General features: G+C 37.1%; 1 protein-coding gene across 1 annotated transcript in view; it reads right to left on the bottom strand.

The window, feature by feature from the left end:
* The window catches only part of EDIL3 (EGF like repeats and discoidin domains 3), a 453,978-nt gene extending 438,531 nt beyond the window's left edge, over positions 1-15,447 (bottom strand). Inside the window, exon 1 of the mRNA XM_010376216.2 lies at positions 14,875-15,447. Coding sequence (XP_010374518.1) covers positions 14,875-14,941 — 67 coding nt within the window. The 5' untranslated portion in view covers positions 14,942-15,447. The remainder of the gene's footprint in view (positions 1-14,874) is intronic.
* Positions 15,448-23,011: the final 7,564 nt, after the last annotated feature.

Genomic DNA, 23,011 nt, shown 5'->3' with positions numbered 1-23,011 from the left:
TTGTAGAGTATGTGCCCTCTTAGTGGGGATGTAGAATGCTCTAGCTGCTGTGAAAAACAGTATGAAAGTTCCTCCAAATATTAAAAATAGAATTGCCATAGAATACAACAACTACATTTCTGAGTATATAACAAAAAAATTGAAAACAGACTCTGAAAGGGATACTTGTAAAGCCATGCTCATAGCAGCATTATTCACAATAGCAAAAACTTAGAATATATACATATACATTATAAATAAACATATATAAACACATACATACACATATACACACATATAAACATACACGCACAACATATGCATACATATATACATACCTACACAAAGGAATACTATATGCTTGTGCCTTAAAAAGGAAGGACAACACAACATACATGTACATACATATATACACAAAGGAATTCTATTTTGTCTTAAGAGGGAAGAACATTCTAACATATGCTACGAAACAAATGAACCCTGAAGATATGCTAAGTGAAATAAGCCAGTCTCACAAATATGGTATGATTCCACTTACATGAGGTACTTAGAGACTTAGAGTAGTCAAAATCATAGAAATGGAAAGTAGGATGGTGGTTGTCAGGGTCTGGGAAGAGGGAGAAATGGGGAATTATTGTTTAATGACTATGGATGGAGTTTCTCCATTACAAGATAAAAAGAGTTATGGAGATGGATGATCATAATGGTTGCACAACATTATAAATGTATTTAATATCACTAAACTGTACACCTAAAAACATGATTGACATGGTAAATTTCATGTTATGTGCATTTTACCATAATAATTAGATTGAAAATTAAATCCCCAAACCCTGTATGATATGATCCATTTTATGGTTAAACATATACTTAAAGACACTTGTTTATCTAAACAAGTCTCAAAATACAGACAAAAATATGTCACCATTATACCTTTTCATCAATGAGTGTATACCTGCTTATAGTTTACAAAATAATTGAAATTTTAAAGCAAAGACTAGAAATAACTGCCTTTCTCGAAACCAAACAACAATAATTGCCAAAAGCGTTTTCTTATCACATAAACCGGAGCAAAGTATTAGATTTTACAGTTTTTATTTTACACACCTTTTTCCACTCTATACCTTTTTAGAAAGATATGTCTATTTGAGACTTTTCAGACTAGAAGTGGAAATCACACAATTACCAGGGTAACAAACATATAAATTGTTTTAGAACTACTGAGGCATTTAAGAAAGGTAGAAATACAGTTGCCTAAAGGGGAATAAACAGCAGTTTGCAGTGACATACAGACTGTCATTACACAAACAACTCTAAACAGATCTGTTTAGAAGGTTCTCAGCTCCTAGGCAGACACAGTTCCCAGGTGTTGTCTCTTCCTCTCTGCCAAGTACTTCTGATTTGAGCAGGTGTGACTGCATGGTGGGAGGAGGGAAAGAAGTTATGCTTGGAGGAAAGTTACTGCTGGTAAGCTGATGGGAGTAACTATCAGGGCACTGGGGCAATTAGTAGATCAGAGGGCTACCTGCAGCTCCGTCATATGATAGTTTAAAGCACCACTAAGTACTTTGTTTTGTTGCACATACTTTTCCTGTCAAACCTGGCTAATAAAATAAATAAATAAAAGTTTACCGTCTAGCTCCCATATAGTATTAAAACTATTTTATTGTAATTTAGTAACCACAGATAAAACCTGAATCTTTGTTTTAAACTATTTATAAATCAGACAGCTATGTAAACAGTAGGTCATTTATTTATTCAGCTCCTAGAGTCTGTCACTACTAAAGTATTTACTGTTTTATAATAATGTATCATTTGTACCATGATTCACAAATCAATGCATCAGTGCATCAAGTAGATAACACTTTATTAAATAACTTAATGAGTCTATCAAAGTAACACATTTTAACCATAAAAAGATTTACATACCAGCACAGTTGTTTTTTCATGCATGCATACATAAAGTCAGAAAATAAATATTAATTGAGTGCCTACTAAATGTAAGGTACCGTGTTTGGAGCTGGATACACACTAAGGAACAGAGATATTCTTCCTGCCTTCATTAAGCTTACAGTCTATTGGAAATAAGATAAAAAATAAATGAGCAAATAAATGATTATATAACTATAATTTTTGAAAAGTGCTATAATATATTTAATTATGATACAGTGATAGAATAGTAACAAGGAAATATGATGTGTATGTATGTGTGCATTTGAGCATGAGTTACTTGGATAAGATGACCAGAGAGAGATTCTCCAGGCTGTGCAGTTTAAGCTGAGGGATGAGTTAGAAACAGAAAATCTGCAACATATAGAAGGCAATACATATAGATAAGAAGTGTATATATATATATATATATATTATATATAAATAAAGAGAGAGAGAGAAATGATAATTTCAAGATCATGAATACTTAAAGACCCCCCACCAATATGAAATAAAAAAGCTAAGGACAGAAATTTGTGTGTTGCATTATTATTTAGCACATATGCACATAATACAAAATAACAATAAATAGCATAATAACATTATGTGTAAGAAATGAAATTAGGTTACTCCATATCTATGAGGGTAAAGCATACCTCATAAAATAGTAATAACAATTATACTGAATGCAGAGTGAAAAAAAATAAGTTAATTCCAGTGAAGGGAAAAGCAGCACACAATTATGAAAAATGATATACATTCTACTTACATATCATTTGAAAATGTGTGGCCTGACAGAAAAAACTAACTAGCAAAAAAATAAATTAAACAATAAACCATCACTTCCTGTCTTCTTACTCATTCCCTTTAGAACCCCAGTTCATCCTTTCAGTCCAACCACGATCTATGGATCCCATCACTTTTTGATAGTACTCATTTTATTAGTGCCAGCGATGCGAAAAGAACTTCAGTAACTATCTCAGTTTGAGATTTAATGTTAATTTAAAGATTAAAAATTCAGAATGTAGCTTCAAAAATTAAAAAATACAGACTAATGTATGTGGCAGTATTTTAGGGAAGCACACCCTTGGAATTCTCTGTTGAGTTTTTGGCAAGCCTGTTGAATAAATATGTAGGCTACTTGGATAGATTCCAAATGAAACAACTAAAATGATGAAAGGAGTGGTTTACAAGGACAGATTAAAGGAAAAAATATGTACGACTTCAGCATGTCAGAGAGTAAAAAAAGGAACATTATGGTTTACAAATATTTGAAACATGTAGATTTGAGGGAAAAAAAGAACTTTGTGTACAAGGTACACAATCATGAGTATATTAAAAGGAGAAACGAAACTATTCCCCTGGAAATGTTCATTGTTTTACAGTAAGAACATTTGGACAAATGACCCAAGGATGGGCAAGAATTAAAACCGCCAAGCAGACATATTAGACATTCCTAGTAACCTAAACTATGCAGACCTCAAAATACGTAGAGAGCCATCTGAACAAGATAAAGTAGGTCAGGGAACAACTGCAGATATCTTCCTATCCCCCAGCTGTGTTTTAAATTTAGAAGGAATTCTTCCGTGGATTTGGGGCTTTTCTCTGTAAGTGTGCTACAGTGAAAAGTTTCCTCGATTTGGATCTACAAGACCTAGTTTTGAGTGCTGATTACTTACTCTGTTCTCAGTCCATATCCTCATCTGTCAACAGGGATAATAATAACCCCTTAGGTTGTTGTGGGTTTTAAAAGAGCTGTTTCTATGAACACATATTATATGTACTTAAAAGCATTGCTCTTAGTGAGACCTATCAATTATTATTAAGAGTGTAATGTGTCAAAAGCTATAGGATGAAGACTGTCAAAGAGAATAATGCCTGAGACTAGGCGATTATATATCTGTCATCTGCTTAGAGTAAATCGGCTCTCCTCCAGGACACTGCTTACCTTGCAGCCCTCTTAACTGGACACTGTTTCTCCTCATATCACTTCTGGGTCTGAACATGTAGTACCAGTTCCTTTGCTGTCCAGGCCACGTCCAGAACATATTCCCTCCTCTCTCTCTAAAAACACCCAGTTTTAATTTCATGTCATCTTTGCTACTCTACCATTTCTTAGTATAAGTACTCCAGATCTCTGAACTACACCCCCTTATTCCTTAAAGATTTCTGGTTTTAGTTTGCTGTCATCCTCCCCAACATTTCTTGGGGCACAAGATTTTGTGATTTTAATAACCACAGAGATGATTTTTTCCAACACCTGGCCATTCAGTGCCAATTTTCTTCCAATCATCATGTCTTCTACCCTCCCTGAAACATAACTTCTATAGCCATACTCTCATGCTTATAATTATCAAAATTTTAATTACATTGGAATTATTACGATACCTCCAAAATCTTTCTCCTCCAACTGTCACTTCCTGTCTTCTTATTCATTCCCTTTAAAACCCCAGTTCAACCTTTCAGCCCTACCAGGATCTATAGATGCCATCACGTTTTGATAGTACTCATTTTCTTAGTGCCAGAGGTGGAAAAAAGACTTTAGAAATTATCTTAGTTCAAGATTTCATAAAGCAAAAATGTTGAAATCATCCAGGTAAAGCAAAAATGGGTGTAACCAATAGAGAAATTTGTAAGTGGTTAAATACTTCTGGAAATGCATAACCACAGAGACCAGGTTGAGAAAAAGACATAAGAAGGATTAGAAATTAGAGTAGTGACCAAGAGTAGGGTCAGTAGGAATGAAGGGTGAGGAAAGGTAAAAGGCAGAAAATTCTGGTAAGAGACAGAAACTCTGAGAAATTTAAAGTACTGGTAGCCGAGTAATTTCATGTGATGCGAAAATCTAATAAATAGCATTGCCAGTAGGTACTGAAAAATAGAGATGGGAATCATTAATGTTGGGATCTTCCAGGAAGTTTAATATCAGAATGTTAAAAGGGCTACAAGCTCATATGTGAAAGTTTTTAAGGGGACGGATGATGGAGAAGAAACTAGGTTCTGAAGCCACTGAGGAAGTAAAACATGTTATGAAGGTTAGTAATGGGCTCCAAAGGGGAAAGAAAGTGTTACGTGCTAATGGAAAGAAAGAAAGTGTTAATGTTGAGAAGCAATTTGAAATAGTTTTTGAAAAAGCAAGCAGTATGCCAACCTCTCCTTTTCATCTCTTGAGTCCAAAAACTGAAAGAAAAAAAAAAAGCACAACTATAATTACCTCAAGTAAAGTAGTACAGGAGAAAGGAGTAAAAAATAAGTTGGAATCGGAACATATAGATTCAAATTGAAACTACTCCTTCAATTCCAGGTCAAATGACTTTTTTGAATCTCAAGTCCTTATCTGTTAAATTAGATTAAGAATATCTTCTGTGCTTACGTTCCCTAAAGTAGAAATGTTTCCTAAAGTGGAAAATACTTATGTTTCCTAAAGTGGAAAATGCTTATGTGCTTATGAAATGTTAACCACTGTTTTATTATTTTGGAGGAATAAATATAATAATGCATGTGGAGGTACATTTCAACTGTTAAACAATTTAAAGATATGCCAAGGAAGAAAATGATGAGGATGAGCTCATATTAGACGGCATATGATATGGTTTGGCTCTGTGCCCCCTCCCAAGTATCATCCCGAATTGCAATCTCCATGTGTTGAGGGAGGGACCTATAATCCCCAAGTGTCCAGGGAGGGAGGTGACTGAATCATGGGGGGGTTTCTCCCATGCTATCCTTGAATAGTGAGTAAGTTCTCAGGAGATTAGATGGTTTTATAAGTGTTTGGAAGTTCCTCCTTCACTATTCTCTCTCTCGCTGCCATGTGAAGAGGGTTCTTGTTTCCCCTTCGTCTTCCACCATGATTGTAAATTCCTGAGGCCTCTCCAGCCATGTGGAACTGTGAATCCATTAAACCTCTTTCCTTTATAAATAACCCAGTATTGGGTATTTGTTGGGTATTTGGTTTTTGTTGTTGTTGTTGTTGTTGTTGTTTTTGAGACTCTGTCACCAGGCTGGAATGCAGTGGCATGATCTCGGTCACTGCAACCTCTGCCTCCCAGGATCAAGCAATTCTCCTGCCTCAGCCTCCTGAGTAGCTGGGACTACGGGCACACACCACAACGCCCAGCTAATTTTTGTATTTTTAGTAGAAAAAGGGTTTCATCACGTTGGCCAGGATGGTCTCGATCTCTTGACCTCATGATCCGCCCGCTTCAATCTCCCAAAGTGCTGGGATTACAGGTGTGTACCACTGTGCCCAGCCTTCGGGTATTTCTCTATAGCAGTGTGAGAATGGAATAATACAGCATAATTCTCATTATTTTGTAAAATACTTAAAATTAATCCAGTCTGAGGTTTTATTTTTTAAATAAACCATATTTTGGTTGAATAATTCTTCACATAAACCAGAAAAAAATGTTCTAATTGATGTGGTTTGAAACTATTTGGTGCTTTTGTTTGGTTAAAACTTCTTAATGGGGTTATGTGGAAATAAAATTAAATGAGCATGAGAAGTAAGGCAAATTAAATATCTTCATTACACTAGGAGAAATAAAAACCTTGTTAACCTCTAAAGTCACTTTGTACTATATGATGTATCTGAAAATTACAGAGAAAGCACGCTCCTACACATCACATTGAATAGCAATGAAACAATGTAGAGGAGAAATGAAATCCTAGAAAATTAAAATAAATCAAAAAATCACGCTGAAATCAAACTGAATGGCAAGATTTAAAGAAAATATATTTCAAACCACTTCCCAAGTGCTCATCTTCTTTCCGTCTTCACTATTCTTACCAATGATGCATTCTAACATATTAACACTTTCTGACCAAAGGAATGAGCATACTCCTTTATTTCTGAATGTGAATAAAAGAACTTTACACTTCACCAACCTAAACTTGAAAATTTTAAATTATTGTCCCAAGAGAATAAGTATAATTTAATCCTTCTAAAATAACTGCTAGTTAAATAATGGTTAGGCAAAATGTGTGTGTTTTACAAATAATAAAATCATTTAACAAAATATCTCCATGATATACAAGATGTGTCACTCATTGATACAGAGCATCCTCTAATAGTGATGAAGACAAGCTATAGATCCTAATTTTAACATGCTACTTAGTAGTTCTATGATCTTGGGAAGTTATTTAACCACTCCATATCTCCATTTTCTCAGTTATATTTCAATAATAATGGCACCTGCCTCAACAGTTTTGAGAATTAAAGATGATAATTAGAACAGTGGAGCACATCGTATGCAGTCAATGCATGTTAGACTTGAAAAATATTAGAATGAATGCACCTTGTTAACTTATCTAAGACTATTAATGCTGACATGGTGGTGGTCCTTAAGCGATTAAAAGAAAGCCAAAAAAAAAAAAAAAAAAAAAGAAAGAACACAGAATGATGCCTGAAAAATAACTGTTTCTAGGCCAAAATTAAACTTAGAAGTGTCAGAACCTTGCACTTCTGCAAGGGACAATCACTTGGAAGCAGCTTTTCTTTTAATTGAAGATTCATAACAAACACAGTTTTTTATATCCTGCCTGCACTTGAATATTATATCATCAACAATGCTCTTGCAGGAGTGTTGAGAAATATTTTCAAAGTAGGCTCATTCTATAACACACATTATAAGGAATAGTTATGTAAGAAAGTGAGAAACAAAGCTTTTAAAGTTCCTGAAACTACTTTGACTTATTTTTATGTATAACAGACATACTGCTATTTAAAATGTGCAAGTACTTTTACAGGCAAACTGATGGGGGAGGGTAGCTACATTCAATTCAATTTATATTAAGTGTCTGGGTTTTCTTGTTTGTTTTGCCTGGTACTATTCTAAGCCCTAGCTCTGCAGAAAGCACAAAACATGAAACAAGAACTTGGCATATAAACACTAAAGCACTGTGAATGGTAACTTGGTTTTTGTTTGTCTGTAAACAACATTCCAAAAAAGTTAGGGTTTATAATACAGAAGTTAAACTATAGAAAGATAAATAAACAGAAAAAATAGCATAGTTAAAATGAGAGTTCATATAGCATTTGGAAAGAAAATGTGATAAAAAAAAATAGTGCAGCAGAGTTGTGAGCACAGACCTAAGGCTCAGGCCTGGGGTGGGGTGACTACTCTACATTATAGAGAGGGATTTATCCATTTATTTCAAATAAAATATATTCTCCAATGTTTCCACTCAATTGTTTTGGACTTTTCTGCTTGTGTCATGAGCCCATTTCATCCTGGCTGACCTCATATAATCCCCAGTATCAGTAAAATCGAAATGGTTCCCCTGACCTAAAGTACAAGAGGGGATTTAAAGGATTATTTTGCATTCCCAAAATATACCGCTTTGTCAAATACCAAGCACAAATCTTAAGGAATGCATGGTGGCCTAACCCCATTTAGGGATTATCATCTTCAAATCAAGTATATATTCTCTAACAGGAGATTAAAACCTTGGTCTTCCCATTTATAAAATACTATATCATATTAACTTATTTTAAGAGATCAATCATTTTGATACAAGCCTGTTTTAGAAAAGAGAAAAGGCAAAGCTAAGTCAATCTTCTTTCTCCATAGTAACAATCACATTCAAAAGTGCTTTAGTGCTTAAAAAGCCTTCACCTAAATTCTTGTACTTAAATCTTCCATTCTAAACCACGCACTATAAATCCGAACAATTCCTACACAGTTACTGTCACTATAATAATGCATATTTTAAAACAAAATAACAGCACATTTTCTAAAATATAACCACATAATTGCAGGACATTTTATCTACATTGTAAGGTCTGCTTCTTTTCTACAAAATTCAGTTTTGTGTCTTGTAAAACTTTATTACCTTAGAATAAAATAATTTAAAAATACCAACATTTTATCTGACACAAAGGGAAAAGTCCTAAATAACTACATTGTTCAGATATCTAGCTATTTCATCATTAAGCAGGTTTTTGAGCTTAAACATTTTTGACCAAACCGTATTTTTTAATAATGTGTACATTTAACTGCATTTGCACCCCCAAAATGTTGACTATCTTGCAGTGAGGCTTTCTCTAGGATGCAAAACCAACATTAGCACCAGATATTGCATTCTCTTATATGGTGACACCCTTACCACCCCCCGCCCTCTACCCCCCAACTGCAGGTACCCAGTTTTGGGTACTGCAAAGTATCACTGCTTTTACGTATACTATTCAAGTCTCCTCTTTGTCTAAAAGTTGGCATGTTTTACTGCTCTGATTAAGCCTGACCTATTACTGCATATGCTTTTCACTTTCTGGATTCAGTTTATAGAGTGCTCAGAAACTTGAAAGTCAAGAGAAATAAGCTTTTCTATGATACATGACCTAAGACCTAAATATGACATCTATTTTTGTGGTCAGAAGTCTCTGATTCTCCTAGATTCTCAGCGATGTTATATGTGGACGAAGCTTCAAGGCAAGTGGCTTCTCCACAAGTGGAGTGGATATAAATTACTGTATACTTGATAGCTTTAGGCAGGACAGTGTGATCAAATCAAGGTGTAAAATCCTGAGTTGCTCCATAATTTAGATCCCAATTTATTTTCACTTATGTTTTAAACTTCAGATTTGGTAGGCAGAGGCTTGACATTATCATCTTCCTTGTCTTTCCTCACAGAAAGGTAAGTTACAGGTTTCACAATGTTTCAAAGATTTTCGATCTTTTAATGATGACAAAATATCATTACCAATTTTACAGTAGATGTTGTGTCCTATTTGCCATATACCAAGGAAATGAGGGAGGAGGGGAGAGGAGGAGAAAGAGATGGAATGAAGGAGAGAGAAATTTTTATCTTAGGAGAACTCTGACACAGAAAGAATGCCACTGGAAACCGACTGTTTGGCACAATGTCAGTGACTGTATAAAAAACTCCTGAAAAGGGTGTAATGGTGAATCTGTAACATAGTTTTGAGGACTACATCAGCAGATGCTAGAACTAAAAGTTATCAGTGAAAAGTCAATTGAAATCAAAATAAATTAGTTCAAGTCCCTGACAGCAGTTAATACAGATGAGGCACATATATAAAAATTAATAACTGGCTGAAATGGGGTATAACAAAGTTTCACTTATCATGACATTTGTCTCTTTTGGCCACATGACTTGTTTTATGTAGAATCTTGCAAGATCTAAAAAACATACACTTTACCATAATGACAAAAAAAGTAAATAAAAGCACTCATCTCTTTCCAGTGCAATAGATGCACAGGAATAAACAGTTGAGCATATATGTCTGTGTAAATCAATATAACAGAATTTCTCTTTATGAAACTTACATTTCATATGAAGAATAAGCTTAGAAAGGATGGTATAAATTACTTTAATACCTGTTTTACTACAAACACCTCATAGCTCTCCGTGTTTTTCCTTGGAAGGTACTCAAAAGACTCCCTCAAAAGTAGTAGTTCAACCTAAGTGTGCACTTGAATGTCTGTGTTTCCAAGTTAAAATGTTATGGTAGAAGGATTCTATCTTACAACGCCCTCTTTTTTTCTTTTTCAGAGAAGCGCTGAAAACTAACTAATAACATTAGTTTCATAGAGAGTAGAAAGTTACTTTACGTGGATCTGCAGAATCACATTTATGACTTTACTTCTTTTGTTTTTCCTTTTTATTTATTTATTTATTTTTTTCTTTAAAAGATCTTCGTTGATTATCCTGACACCTGCTGGTGAGGGCACAGTTGATTCTAGTCTACTTTTCCTGTCAACAACTTGCTCAAATCAAAGATTTTTAGGGGTATTTTCAGTGACAAGTGGTAATACATTCAGTTTAAGAATTTGTAGTACTTAAATTATTGCTGTATTACATAGGAAACCATGAGAAACATTTTAATAATTACTTCACATTGGCAGCCATTTGACTCTGTCTAGAAATGCATGTTTGCTTTGATTAAGCAAACAATATTACAAAAATGAAGAAATCATTTTAGAGGAATATTTATATAGTCTATAACTATAGAACATCAAAGGAAGATGCTACACATCTTCCTTAAAAATAATAATAGGAATGGCTTAGCTTTGGTTTTCTGCTTTTTAAAATAATAATGTTAATTTTCAACCTACTTAGCAAATAAAGAGTAAATGATTAACTATGATAGAAGCCATAACACTAAACACATATTTGCAGAATTTGCTATTTTTTACTCAGTATCTAAATGTTATGGTTTACTTCTGACTTGAAATGAGTTCTGAGGCCTGCACTGTTTCTTTGACAGAGATACAATGACCCTATTACATCATAATCTTACTCAAGTGTGTGCGGTAAACAACAAATATCAGAATTACTTTTTTAGGCTTCAAGAAACTCTCAAAGGGGGCAACTTTTAAAAAATTGTAGACAAATGACAACATATACCGTTCATCCAATTGTGCAAAATCTTTCAAAAATGAAAAGTTTTACTTAATTAAAACTTTATCTTAAAATTAATAAAATTAATAGCTGGTACTACTAATTTAACTCTAAAAACTGTCAAGCTTATATTTTGTAATGGTATTGAGTAACCATGCTACTTTATTTTAGTCATGCATGTCTTATTTCTTCCCTTTACATTGCTATAATTTTATGAGAAGAAAAAAATCACATGTATCTAGAGAGAAAAGAAAACTTTATTAAATATTTATTTAAAATACCCCTGATTTTGAATACATGATTTATATGAACATTGATGTCAATATATTTGAGAAAATTACAGCATAGTTTTAATTTAGAAAAGTGTTCAGAAGTACAATACATTTGCCTAGTTTTGAAGATCTTTGCAACTTCAAGATCAAAGAAGGAAAAATAGACCATCTCAATTTTTTCCTGATTTTTTAAATTATCGTAAGTCTTTTCCCAAAACCATATACGTTTAAAGCAAATACATTTTAATTCTAAGGAAACATTTCAGGAAAAATCAGAAAAACTTTTTCAGAACCAGAGGGAAAAATTGTGTGTTGTATCACCACAGTGGCCAAAATTTTGCATTATTGCAAACTTTCACATGAGAATACTTTATTTTCACTTAATTCTTATTTAATTTGATGTTTCAGAATTATTTTTATATGTTTTGCCTTGACTCTGAAGTTAGCATTTTTTTTAAAGTATAAAATTTAATAGTCAGGTAAATTAGGCAATGAAGACATCAATATGTAATAATAATATTATAACAACATAAAAGAAACTCCTTATTTCTGTATAAATATAACTATCCTAATCATAAAAGGTTAGTGTTATTATCTGCAGTGAGACTATTCGGGTATTAATTTATTCTCATGTAGAATTAACTAAAAGTCGCCATTGATTAAAAAAAGAAAATGCAAATGCCAATGATTCATAGTATTTAGGACATGTCTAGACATTTTTAGACGGTGCCATTTGCTTAAAGACTTCAGGCACAAACTGCAGGCACAGGGACAGATTGCATAAGATGTCACGTGCTTGCTGCAACTGTATGCATGTTATTGAATTTTTTAGAGCAACCCATACCATGAATAATTTAATAGTTAATAAAATATTCAATCTGACTGATCCATTGGTTTAATTTTAAAATAAAGACGACTCATAAAAGGAGTTACATATCCTTATCAAATCCCAGGCATTAATGCAAGTAAATTGCAACTTATACGTAGGGAAAACACCAATTTCTAACAGACATGAGATTAATGATTGGGGGCGGGAAGGAGTGCAAGGAAAATTCTGTGTTAGCACTGGCTTCAATAAGTTTGTCCGAAGTTTAATTGTTTAGAGCTGTCACGGAAGCTGTACTCTGCCTTCTGCAGAGGTGAGGGAGAAAAAAATTAGAGAGGCGCAAGTTTTAATAGAAAGGACTAATGCAAAATGGTCTATTTCTTTTTCCTAAAGCCTTTCCCCTGTCCTTACAGGCTAGCTGGGGGGAAAAGAGAGAAATCTCCTGAAGAATATGGAGTATCCAGCTTCCCGAGCATCGTCTAAGAGAACCAGGATGGAGAGTCCAGGCAACATCTCCATAGTTGGCTTGTCTGGCGAAGTAAGCTGCGCCCTCGGCGCGGGTATCTTCAGGAGACAGGGCTACTGGCTGCAGCGAGCCGGGACTCGCCGCGCCCCAGGGCTCCGGCAATCAGACCCAGCCAGGCAAGCGCGGCCACATAGGCTAGACGCACTATCTTCTCCTCCATCCCGCGCAGCCCTCCACCTAGGAGGGGGGACGTACGGTGGTGGCGGTGACACAATGCGTGTGAGTGGATGAGTGTGTTTTCGTGTTTGGGGTGGAAACGTAGGCGGGGAAGAGAAGGAGGAGAGGGGAGTGCCTGCAGTCCTTCCCCCTTCCCTTCCTGCTAAGAGATCAAAGTGCAGAGGAAATCCAGACGGGAAATGAGAGAAAGGAAAAACAGCAGCCGTGGAAGCACTCTCTTTTTCATATCGCTGGATACTCGGTCGAGCAACTGCTGGAACCATTACCATTTCTTAACCTTTAGTGGAGTGGCTGCCTCTGCCTGATAACTGGAAGGGCACTTTGTAAACGCAGGCGATGCACACACCTACACACACGCTTACACTCTGGGGGAAAATAACCACATTCTGGGGGACGGAGGGAGGGAGGCCCAGGCAAGTCGCGGCCATGGATGTCTACTGCCAGAGCTGCGAGGGCATCTGGCCAGCAACACCCGGCTTCTTGGGCGAACTGTCGCCCAAGAGTCCACAATTTTCTTGTGAGTCAAACAGATGGATAGGTGCATGGATGGATGGTGCAGAATATTCATACTCTATCTAATCTCAAGTGGATTGGAGTCGATGCATTTTTAAATCCATCTACCTTTTTTATAGGCACAGCATTTTAAAACCCTGTAGTTCACTCAGCTCTCCACTTGAAGCTGCCTGCAGAGGATTCTATTACCCGCGGATCCCTCATAAGGGGCCGCCCGCACAGCTCCCCCACGCACAGCTCCCACTCGCCTCCCCATACACCCTGCCTTCCCCGCTGCCCTTTTCCGGCGACAACTTCAGCCCCGGCTGGCGGCGAGACCCGGGTCAGGACAAGGGTTTGTATGGACAAGCTGCACCTCGCAGGGGACCTGGAAGTCGCCTAAACTACTCAGCAGAACACTCGTCGAAGTCCTGCGTTTTCTTTTAAATGCTTTTTTCTTTTTAATCTTATTTTATTTTTATTTTTCCGTTTTTATTTTTTCGTGCAATTCACAGAAGGCATCAATCACTCTACAAGCTCTTACAACTTTTCCGCTCCTGGGCGGGGACGCGAGGATGGCTTGCCCCGCACTATTCCCCATTACCAAGAGTTAACACTGGTACCCGGATGGGGTGCGCAGCTAAGCTCCAGGCACCTGGGGTCAGACTAGGAGAGGCGGGTTCCTGGGGTTTGCTGTAATCGATGCTGCGCGTCTGGGATGGGGAGACAGGAGAAAGCCGAAGTGACCTGTCAGACTCCTCTCCACCTCACCCGCGGCCAAAACGCCCAGCGCCCGGTCTGGGTTTGCGAACCGCTCAGCCCGGGTCCTGCTCCAGAGCACCGCACCCGGGGGCGGACGGCCCTGCAGCTCCCCAGCCTTTTCCCGCATCAAGTAGCTGACGCCCGGACGCACTGGCTTCCCCCACTCCCGCCCCCACGAAAGCCCTGCCCGGCGTCTGCAGTCAACATCGCCCGCACTGCCTAGGGAGGGTTTGCGCCGAGATCCAGTGGCCGAGTGAGCCACGGAGTAGCTGGTTCCTGCGGACGTTGTCCTCTACCGCTCCCCACCGTCCTCCTCTTTCCTGTGTCTCACCCAGTACCCCGCACCCTTCTCCCCGCTCGGCCCCGCGCACTCTGCTCAGACTTTGCAAGCACTTTCTCGGGGCACCCAGGACTCGACGCCTCCTCCGCGCCGCCAGCGGCGCTCGCCACCCTTGGCACGCCCGAGGGACCGCCTCCGGCCCCCAGCGCGGCGTTTCCCGGGGGACTCCCAGCCCATCCCTCACCCAGCGGCCCGGGTCCCGACGCCTCACCTTTGCCGAACTGGGGGACACAGAGGCTGACCCCAACCAAGAGCCAGACGGCTACCAAGCACTTCATATTCCGTCTCCCGGACTTGACCCCGGCTGGTCAGAGGTCGTCGCGGAGGGCAGTGTAGCCGAGGTGGCACCGCAGGGCAGCAGCAGACTCCGCCCCTATTAAAGAATGCCAGAAGACGTTCTCTTTCCGCAGCGCTTTCTTAAACAAATTCTTGGAGAGGGCGAGAGTGGTGACTGAAGAGAGGAACCTTTCCTCCCCCTTTTGCCTGCGCTCTGGCGCGCGGAGGTGGGTGAGCACCGGGGAGCTGCCGGCGGGCTCAGTCCTCTGCTGCGGGTGGGTCCCGGCAGAGGCGCTGCGGGCGGGGCGCGGGCTCCCGCGGCCGCCCCGGGTCTCCTGCGCGGGCAGGCAGACCCACTGGCAGACGGGCGGACGGGGCGCTCGGCTCTCGCTGTTCTCCGCGCCGCGGCTGCGGGGCTTCTGACTTGGAGAACAATGAAGCGTGAGCTGGAGGGGAGCGAGCGGGCCGCCGGGAGCTCACTGTGTACAAACAGAGGCGGCGTGCGTGTGAGTCTGAGCCTGGCAGGCGCGCTCCCCACTCCCCCGGCGTCCGCCCGCCCTCCGCCCGCCCTCTTATTCACTGCCCGGGTCTCCCCCTCCTCTCTCTCTCTTTTGCTCTCTCTCCCTCTTTTCTCCCTCCTCCCCTCCTCTTTCAGCTCCTTATGCTGTAAGAGAGAAGGGAGACAACTGCAGCCACACCCTAGCACCTAGCACCTGCCACCACCTCTGAAGTTCCTGCATTGCCTGTACCTTCTCCACACGTGCTGGAGACTGTGGGGTTAAGAGCTGCACCCTTGCTGCCTGAGAGTCCCTTGGATGATTCCAGCATTGACTTTATAATTAACCACGTTAAGGATTCCCCTGAACTTCCTTTCTCAGTATAACCAGGAAAAGAAGTTAAGAGATTTTGAAAAGTGGCTCTTGGGGCACAAAACTGCATGAGAGACAGAACCCTACAAAGTGAATTGCCCCGTATTTCTCAGGAAATGCAACATATTCATCAACCAGACTCTAATCAGCTAAGACAGGGCTGCTCTGCTGTTCTGTCTACATTTTAGTTAGCTCCAGGGCTGGGAAGAGAGGGTTGTGGGCTCATCTGTTCACGGGGGCAAAAGGGTGGAAGTGAGTAGGAGACATGCATCTCGTTAAGCAGGACATCTGTTTCAGAGAAGAAGTGGGGCGAGTTTGGGAACTGTGCAAGAACATAAAATGCAGGGACAGACTCTTGAAGCATCAATAAGGTGGATCAAATTTTCTTTCTATCCGCCAAAATAAATGGACTGGTTTTTGCAATGAAAGTGATTGAACCAAAAATACAGCTCATGGCTTACAATTGTGCTTTCTTCTCTGTTTTTCGGTTAGAAAGATTGCTTACTGTACATGGATCCAATTCCAGCAGTTACAGGTACCAAAATGAAACAGGACTTTTTTTTTTTTTTTTTTTTTTTTTTGTCTCCTAGAGAGGGAGGTAGGGAGAGAGACAGAAACACAGAGCTAGAGAAATTGAAAGAGAAACATTCTGGAAGGCAAAGAGTCGAAAGGTGAATCTACTAAGAAAAGAGTAACAGAGTGCAATTAGCCATGGAACTATATCTCCATCTCCTTCTTTGAGTCCTTTAAACTTCGATTTCTACCTTCCTTTTGAAATTTTAAGTGAAATGAAGAATGCAAGGTGAATGGAACCGTAATGCTGAATACTGCTAGGGAGGGTTTAAGGTATTTTATCACTGGCAAACAAACAACCACGGAAAAAGAAGGAAGGAAGGGAGGGAGGAAGGAAGGGAGGGAGGGAGGGAGGGAAGGAAAGAAAAAGAAAACACCTTTCAGAACAGGGTTTGTTCATATCTCATGATTGTTGGGAGGGTTAAAACACAGTTTTAAAAGAAACTCAACTTGCTAAGAGAATGAAAGAGATTCATTTATTTACTGTCTATTTATATGCCTAAAGCCACAGATGTTAGAATAAGACAGTATTGTCCAGAGTTGTAGCAAAATCGTTTCAAGGAATCAAATTCTAATTTTCTGGTGCATCATAATTACTTCCTTTTCAAAGTATGTTTTCAGTCACCCTGTGGCATGTTCATCCTAAAGTACACTTTAACTTTTGAAATGAGATGTCTGATATTAGTTTTAGGTATTATTTGTAAAGGATAGTACTAAATCCTAAAAATGTAAAGTTGGAAACTAGTCTTTCTGTAATGAGATATTTAAGGAAAAAAAGGAGTGGGTTAAGAATTTTGTATAGTTTTCTATTTTATTCCCTGTTTATTTCCACTTTTTTAAATAGTATTTGACCTTAATGAGCATTTTAAGAAGTTAAATTATTTTTGCCAACAGTGTGTGTTTCTAAACATGTATCTTTGTTTTAATCTAAAGAAGGGTTTTTAAAAACTCTAGTGGGCATAAAAGTACATTACAATGCACATTCTATGCCCAAATACTTGGTGCGGGGACAGTAAATGACATTCTGTATTACCCGATAGACAACTTATGAAAGATGTTGCCAGTTTTATATCTCTACTCAATCAAAAATTGATACATAGTCTTAAATCCATAGCTCCATATTCATAATCATCCCCTTTTTTTAATCACTTATTGATAATGATCATCTACCAATAAGTCTTTCATTTTGAAGATTCTAGGCACTTTACCTAATTTAGCTTGATAGGATTCATTTCATTCTTACTGCGCTCACACATAGCCTGTCCAGAAGTGGAATATAAGAGATATTAAAAGACAGCAGAAAATGAATTATTTAAAATAAAATAAAATTTAAAAAGTAAAAGGATGAAACTCTATTGTGAATCTTTTACCTCACATAAAGTGCTAAGGGACCTTTGCTAATCACTGTGATCCAGCCTACAGTTTTATAGCTTCTCTTAATAGGAGTCTAAAGTGCCGAAAATGAATCTGTACATCCCTCAAAGACAGTGCTTCCCAAGTTATTTTCTGCAGGCCTCCTTTTCCCTAAGATGTTAATAAGTTTCTGGGGGGGAAAAAAAGCCATGGTAAAATAATTTGGGGAGACATTGCATATCAAAGCAGACTCTTAGAGATTCATGGTGAATGTTAGTATATTAAATACTTTGAAAGGTCCTCTGGTTAAGAATTTTTTTCAAAAATATTTAATCCAGCATCTTACAGACTTTCCTTTTTGTACTATGACAAACTTTTTCTTAGAACACCTGTTAGCATTCTAAATATTAAGTGCTGCAATGGAAATAACTTGAAAATGATGCTTTAAAACAAAGCAGAATAAAGTTAGCAGCAAAACAAAAAAGAAACTATAAAAAGTTCACTGGGTTTTGTTATGGGCTGAATGTTCCTGCACAACTCCCTCCCCTACCCCCAAATTCATTTGTTGAAGCCTAAGAACCTACTGTGATATGTTTAGATGTAGAGCCTTTGGGAGGCTCTTGGGCCATAAGAAGAGCCCTCATGAATGGGATTGGTTCCCTCATAAGATGAGACACCAAAGAGGTGATCTTTCTCTGCCCTCTGCTACGTGAAGACACAGTAAGAAGACAGTTTACCAGACACCAAATCTGCTGGCACATTGATCTTGGACTTCTCAGGCTCCAGAACTGTGAGAAATAAATGTTTATTGTTGAAGACACCCAGTCTACAGTAATTTGTTATAGCAGCTGAAATTGACTAAGACAATTTAAAAAAATTAATCTCATTGACTATCAATTTGGATTCTGGAGCATACCTGGATTCAGGTATACATTGGATTCAGGGCGTATCTGAACTGGAATATAGTCTCTTATCATTCTAACTCCTTTAACTAAATTAAAGTCTATTAAGCGCCAAACCTCAGTATTCTCATCTGTAAAATGAAGGTAATAATAGTATCAAACTCATAGTGGTAGGTTGTGGTGGTACACAAAAGGGCCTAGTCCAGCACTGGACACACAGTAGTTATGATGAAAGATAATGATACTGATAAATAAGAAGACAATAGTAATATACATAACTCCAAATAATTTTTCTTAATACCTGATCCTCTTCACTCCCCATCTCCCATCCCCATTAAATTACCTAGAGTTTTTTAGTCCACCTTTCAGTGTGTCAAGCAATGAATAACACTAAATGTAGTCTTTTTTATTGTCTTGTAATTACGGAATTGTTTATTATTTTGCATTTTAAAACTTTGTTTTGAATTTCCAAAACTTTTTATTTAATATCTAAAATGTCCTTCTACTAAAATTTTGCTCTCAGCCTCTGAGACTCAAAGCAGAAAATCCAGCCAAGACCACCTCAACTTCTGAGCTATGAAACTGGGAGTTAATAATTGGTGTTGTTTTAAACTGCTAAGTTTGTGGTAGTTTGTTATGAAGACTAATATAGTTGGTTACTGTTGTTATTCCAATTTCAGGGAGAAGGAATAAGTCATGGAGCAGTTAGCTTAATTGTCCATCCTCTCAAGTTGGTAAGTATTCGAGTCAATAAGTGAATCTAAACAGCATAAATCAAAAGCCCACTGCATTCCTCTGCCAACAATTATAAAGGGTCAACTGTATGCTAAGCTCTAAGGCATTTTTACATATATTGCTTTACTAAATAAGTTACCTCAACAACCTTTATGAGATAAATATTATTATTTTCATTTGACTGCTGAGGAAACCAAGAAGCAAAACCTTTAAGTATATTGCCCAGGGTCAAGGTGGCAGAGAGGAATGGAGCCAAGAACTAGTATCAGAGCCCTGCTCTGGTTCCAGGAGTGATTTTCATAGCCATTGTGTTAAAATACCTGTTTAGACAGTGGTCTAACTTACTTTATTTATTGACATTTTCAACTTCAGTGGTTACAATTATAATTGTCATTTTTTAGTACAGTTTGCTTTTCTCCCTGATCTTCTTGATGCATCATTTTAGAATATACATTGCTGAAATGTAGAATTTCAAGCACATTTTAAATTCTCTACAATATTTGCATAACTCATAACACTTTTCTTCATTGCTCCCACAAGCACCAAGATAATTCTTTCCTCCAACCCTCTGCTCATGCTGTTATCCCCACCTGAAATACCCTCTTACAAATCCTACTAGCTGAATTCCTGTTTCCATTTAAGACCTCCCTGAATTATTCTAGCACCAGAGAACCATCATTTCTTAGAATTAATCATGATTTTTATTTTTTTCTAGTGGTTTCATTTGTGTTAATCATATCTTTCCAAAGAATTATATGGTTCTTACCATTTAGATAACTGCATGTCTTAGACATAGCTGAGTGTTATGTTTTAAATTTCTTCAGTCTCTGCACTATAAACATTAAGGACAATTAATTTTTAATACTACAGATTTGATAACAAATCCCTACTTCCTAATATTTCCCTGCATGATTCCCTAATGGATGCTCTTTCCAGAAAATATGCAGAGTCATTAAGCAAGAGTGTACCTTTGCTTTCAGAATTTGACCCTGATAGGAGAAATTTCTGGTGCTTCTAATTCTTTCCCTCCAGTTTCCCACTCAGACTCATTTCAGTGACTTGGTTTTTAGCTTCCTGAAATATGCTTGAATAATTAATATATACACACAATAAAAGTTCAAAGGTACAAAAGAGTGTGCAGGAAAATAAAATTTTTCCTCCTAATGACATTCCTTTCTTACACAAGGTTATTCCCTCAGGGCCTACTGCTGGTATCTAGTAGCTAGGCTTGTGCATCCTTCTAAAGATACACACACACACACACCCATATATGTGTGTTTATATATGCATATACTTGTGCATATATGTGTGTATGTAGAGTGTGTATATGTGTACACACATACTTTTTACAAAAGTTACTAAATTATTCAAACATGGATCTTGCTTTTCTTCACAAACGTTTTGTGTTTTGAAATTGTTTCAAGGACTGCATAGTATTTGTATATGTAAATCCTTTTTGATAGACATTTAAGTTGCTTCCAATCTTTTGCTATTGCAAGCAATATTACAATGAATACACATTTTGCACATGTGTGCAAGATAAACATATTAGCATAGATTTCTTGAAGTGGCATTGTTGGTGGGGGGAATGTTCATATAAAATTGTGATAGATATTACCAAATTGCCATTCATAAGGTATCTATGAGTTCATCCTTCCACCTGTACTGTATCAGACAGCTTGTCTCTCTTTAGTGTTGCTGATATGATTCTTAGGAATCTTTGAAAGACAAAAAAATGGTATCTTATGGTTTTGAATACCAATTATTTTTACTGAGTTTGAGCAACTTTTCACATATTTAAAAATAATTATTTTCTTTGTGTGAACTGGCATTTTATGTATTTTGCTTTTATTTCTACTGATTTACTAATCTTTTTATTGATTGGTAGGAGATCTGTATAAAGAAATTAGTCTATTTGGGGTCTAAAAAATTTAATGTCAAAAAATTTGTCCAGCTGGTTCTTGTCCTTTAACCTAGTTTACACCTGTTTGTTTGATTTTATTGTGCTAAAATAGCTAAAATATTTTATATTTGGGTGATGAAATTTATCCACCTTTGCTTTGTGATTTCTAGGTTTTGAAATTTGCTAAGATAGGCTTTCAGTATTCTGAATTTATAAACATATCTTACAATTTCTTATAGTAGTTTTATGAATATTTCATGTGTGTTTTTACAACTCTTACCAAATTAAAATTTGAGAGATAGCATTTGTTACTATCTTACTTGTTTTTTAAAAAACTACCAGTAATAACAAAACCATATATTGAATAAATTCGTATATTTTAAATTGATATGACATGCCAGCTCACTCACTTAGTCACTTTGTATTTGGCTCTACTGCTTGCTTTTATAGACTGTTTCCATTGGGTTTTCTATTCATGTGCCAGTACCACATGCTTAATTGTTGTTTTAAAATGTTTTTTAATGACTACTAGAGTAAACATCATCTACTTCTTTTAAAAAATACTCCCTGACTAATGTACGTTTTTTTTTTTCCTATATGAACTTTAAAGTGAGCTTGTTTAGTTGAAAAATTGTAATAAATATATTTATGATATTAGTATACCTATGTATATATCCACATTTTCTTTTATGTTTCTCTTGTTAAGTTTCTACTTAGATATTTTATATTTTTATGTGCCTAACTACATGCAAATTTATGCATTATATTTTGTAAGTGACTCTTCTACATTTATAGGAAGGCTACCTGTGTGTGTGTGTGTGTGTGTGTGTGTGTGTCTACATGCGTGCACTAATGTTAAACCCAGTTATTTTATAAATTGTAATTTTTCTTTTATAATTTACATTAGCTTTTTATTTTATTATTTTGGGTTTTCTAGACATAAAATCATTACATCTGAAAAGAACAATAGTTTTACCTCCTTACATTCTCTTCAAATTTTCATGCTTATTTTTTTCCATCAAATTGTTATAACTGGTATTACATAATAGATTTTAAACAAATGGACACACTTAGACTATTCTTCACTCTAATGGGGCCACTCTAATGACCTCCAAGGCGCAGCACAAGGACTCTTGTCTCCCATTTCCAGTGCATGCACTACAGCCATTTTCTCTATACCAGCATGTGCTCAGAAAAAAAAAAAAAAAAAAAAAAAAAAAAGAGTAAGACATTAACGTCAGTGTAGGAAGGAAATAGGTGTTCATAAATGTGTAGGATAGGATAAAGGAGGGAAATTATCTTTTCTCTACAGTAAATAAAAAGAGACTTATCAAGAATCGGTAGAATTTGATGTCTTAAGCTTTGAGGTTGCATTTGACAGAAATTGGAACTCATTGTCATTTGATTTAAAAGAAAGGGATCATAAAATCTTCCACATCGTCATAGCAGGAGTTATGTGGTTATCTAGGGAAAACGTATTATGATAGTCCAAAGGACCGTCTTGGACTATTTCCCCTTTTATCTAGTTTTCATTGCCATATTCTTCTCTTTTCCTCCATTTATCACATTGCTGAAAATTGAGTCAGAGATTTATTTATTTAAGATATAACAGATGTCTGATACATCAAGAGTAGTAATTGGACCAAATATGAAACTAAAGAAAAGCTAAAGAAATAATATGTATGCTATCTATAAATAAATGTCAAAGATTATGAATAGATAAGATCCTCTTGGGTT

The sequence above is a fragment of the Rhinopithecus roxellana genome, chromosome 3 (genome assembly GCF_007565055.1).
Source record: "Rhinopithecus roxellana isolate Shanxi Qingling chromosome 3, ASM756505v1, whole genome shotgun sequence".
Classification (NCBI taxonomy): domain Eukaryota; kingdom Metazoa; phylum Chordata; class Mammalia; order Primates; family Cercopithecidae; genus Rhinopithecus; species Rhinopithecus roxellana.
Note: the sequence above shows the minus strand (reverse complement) of the source record. Positions and strands in the feature narration are given on the sequence as shown.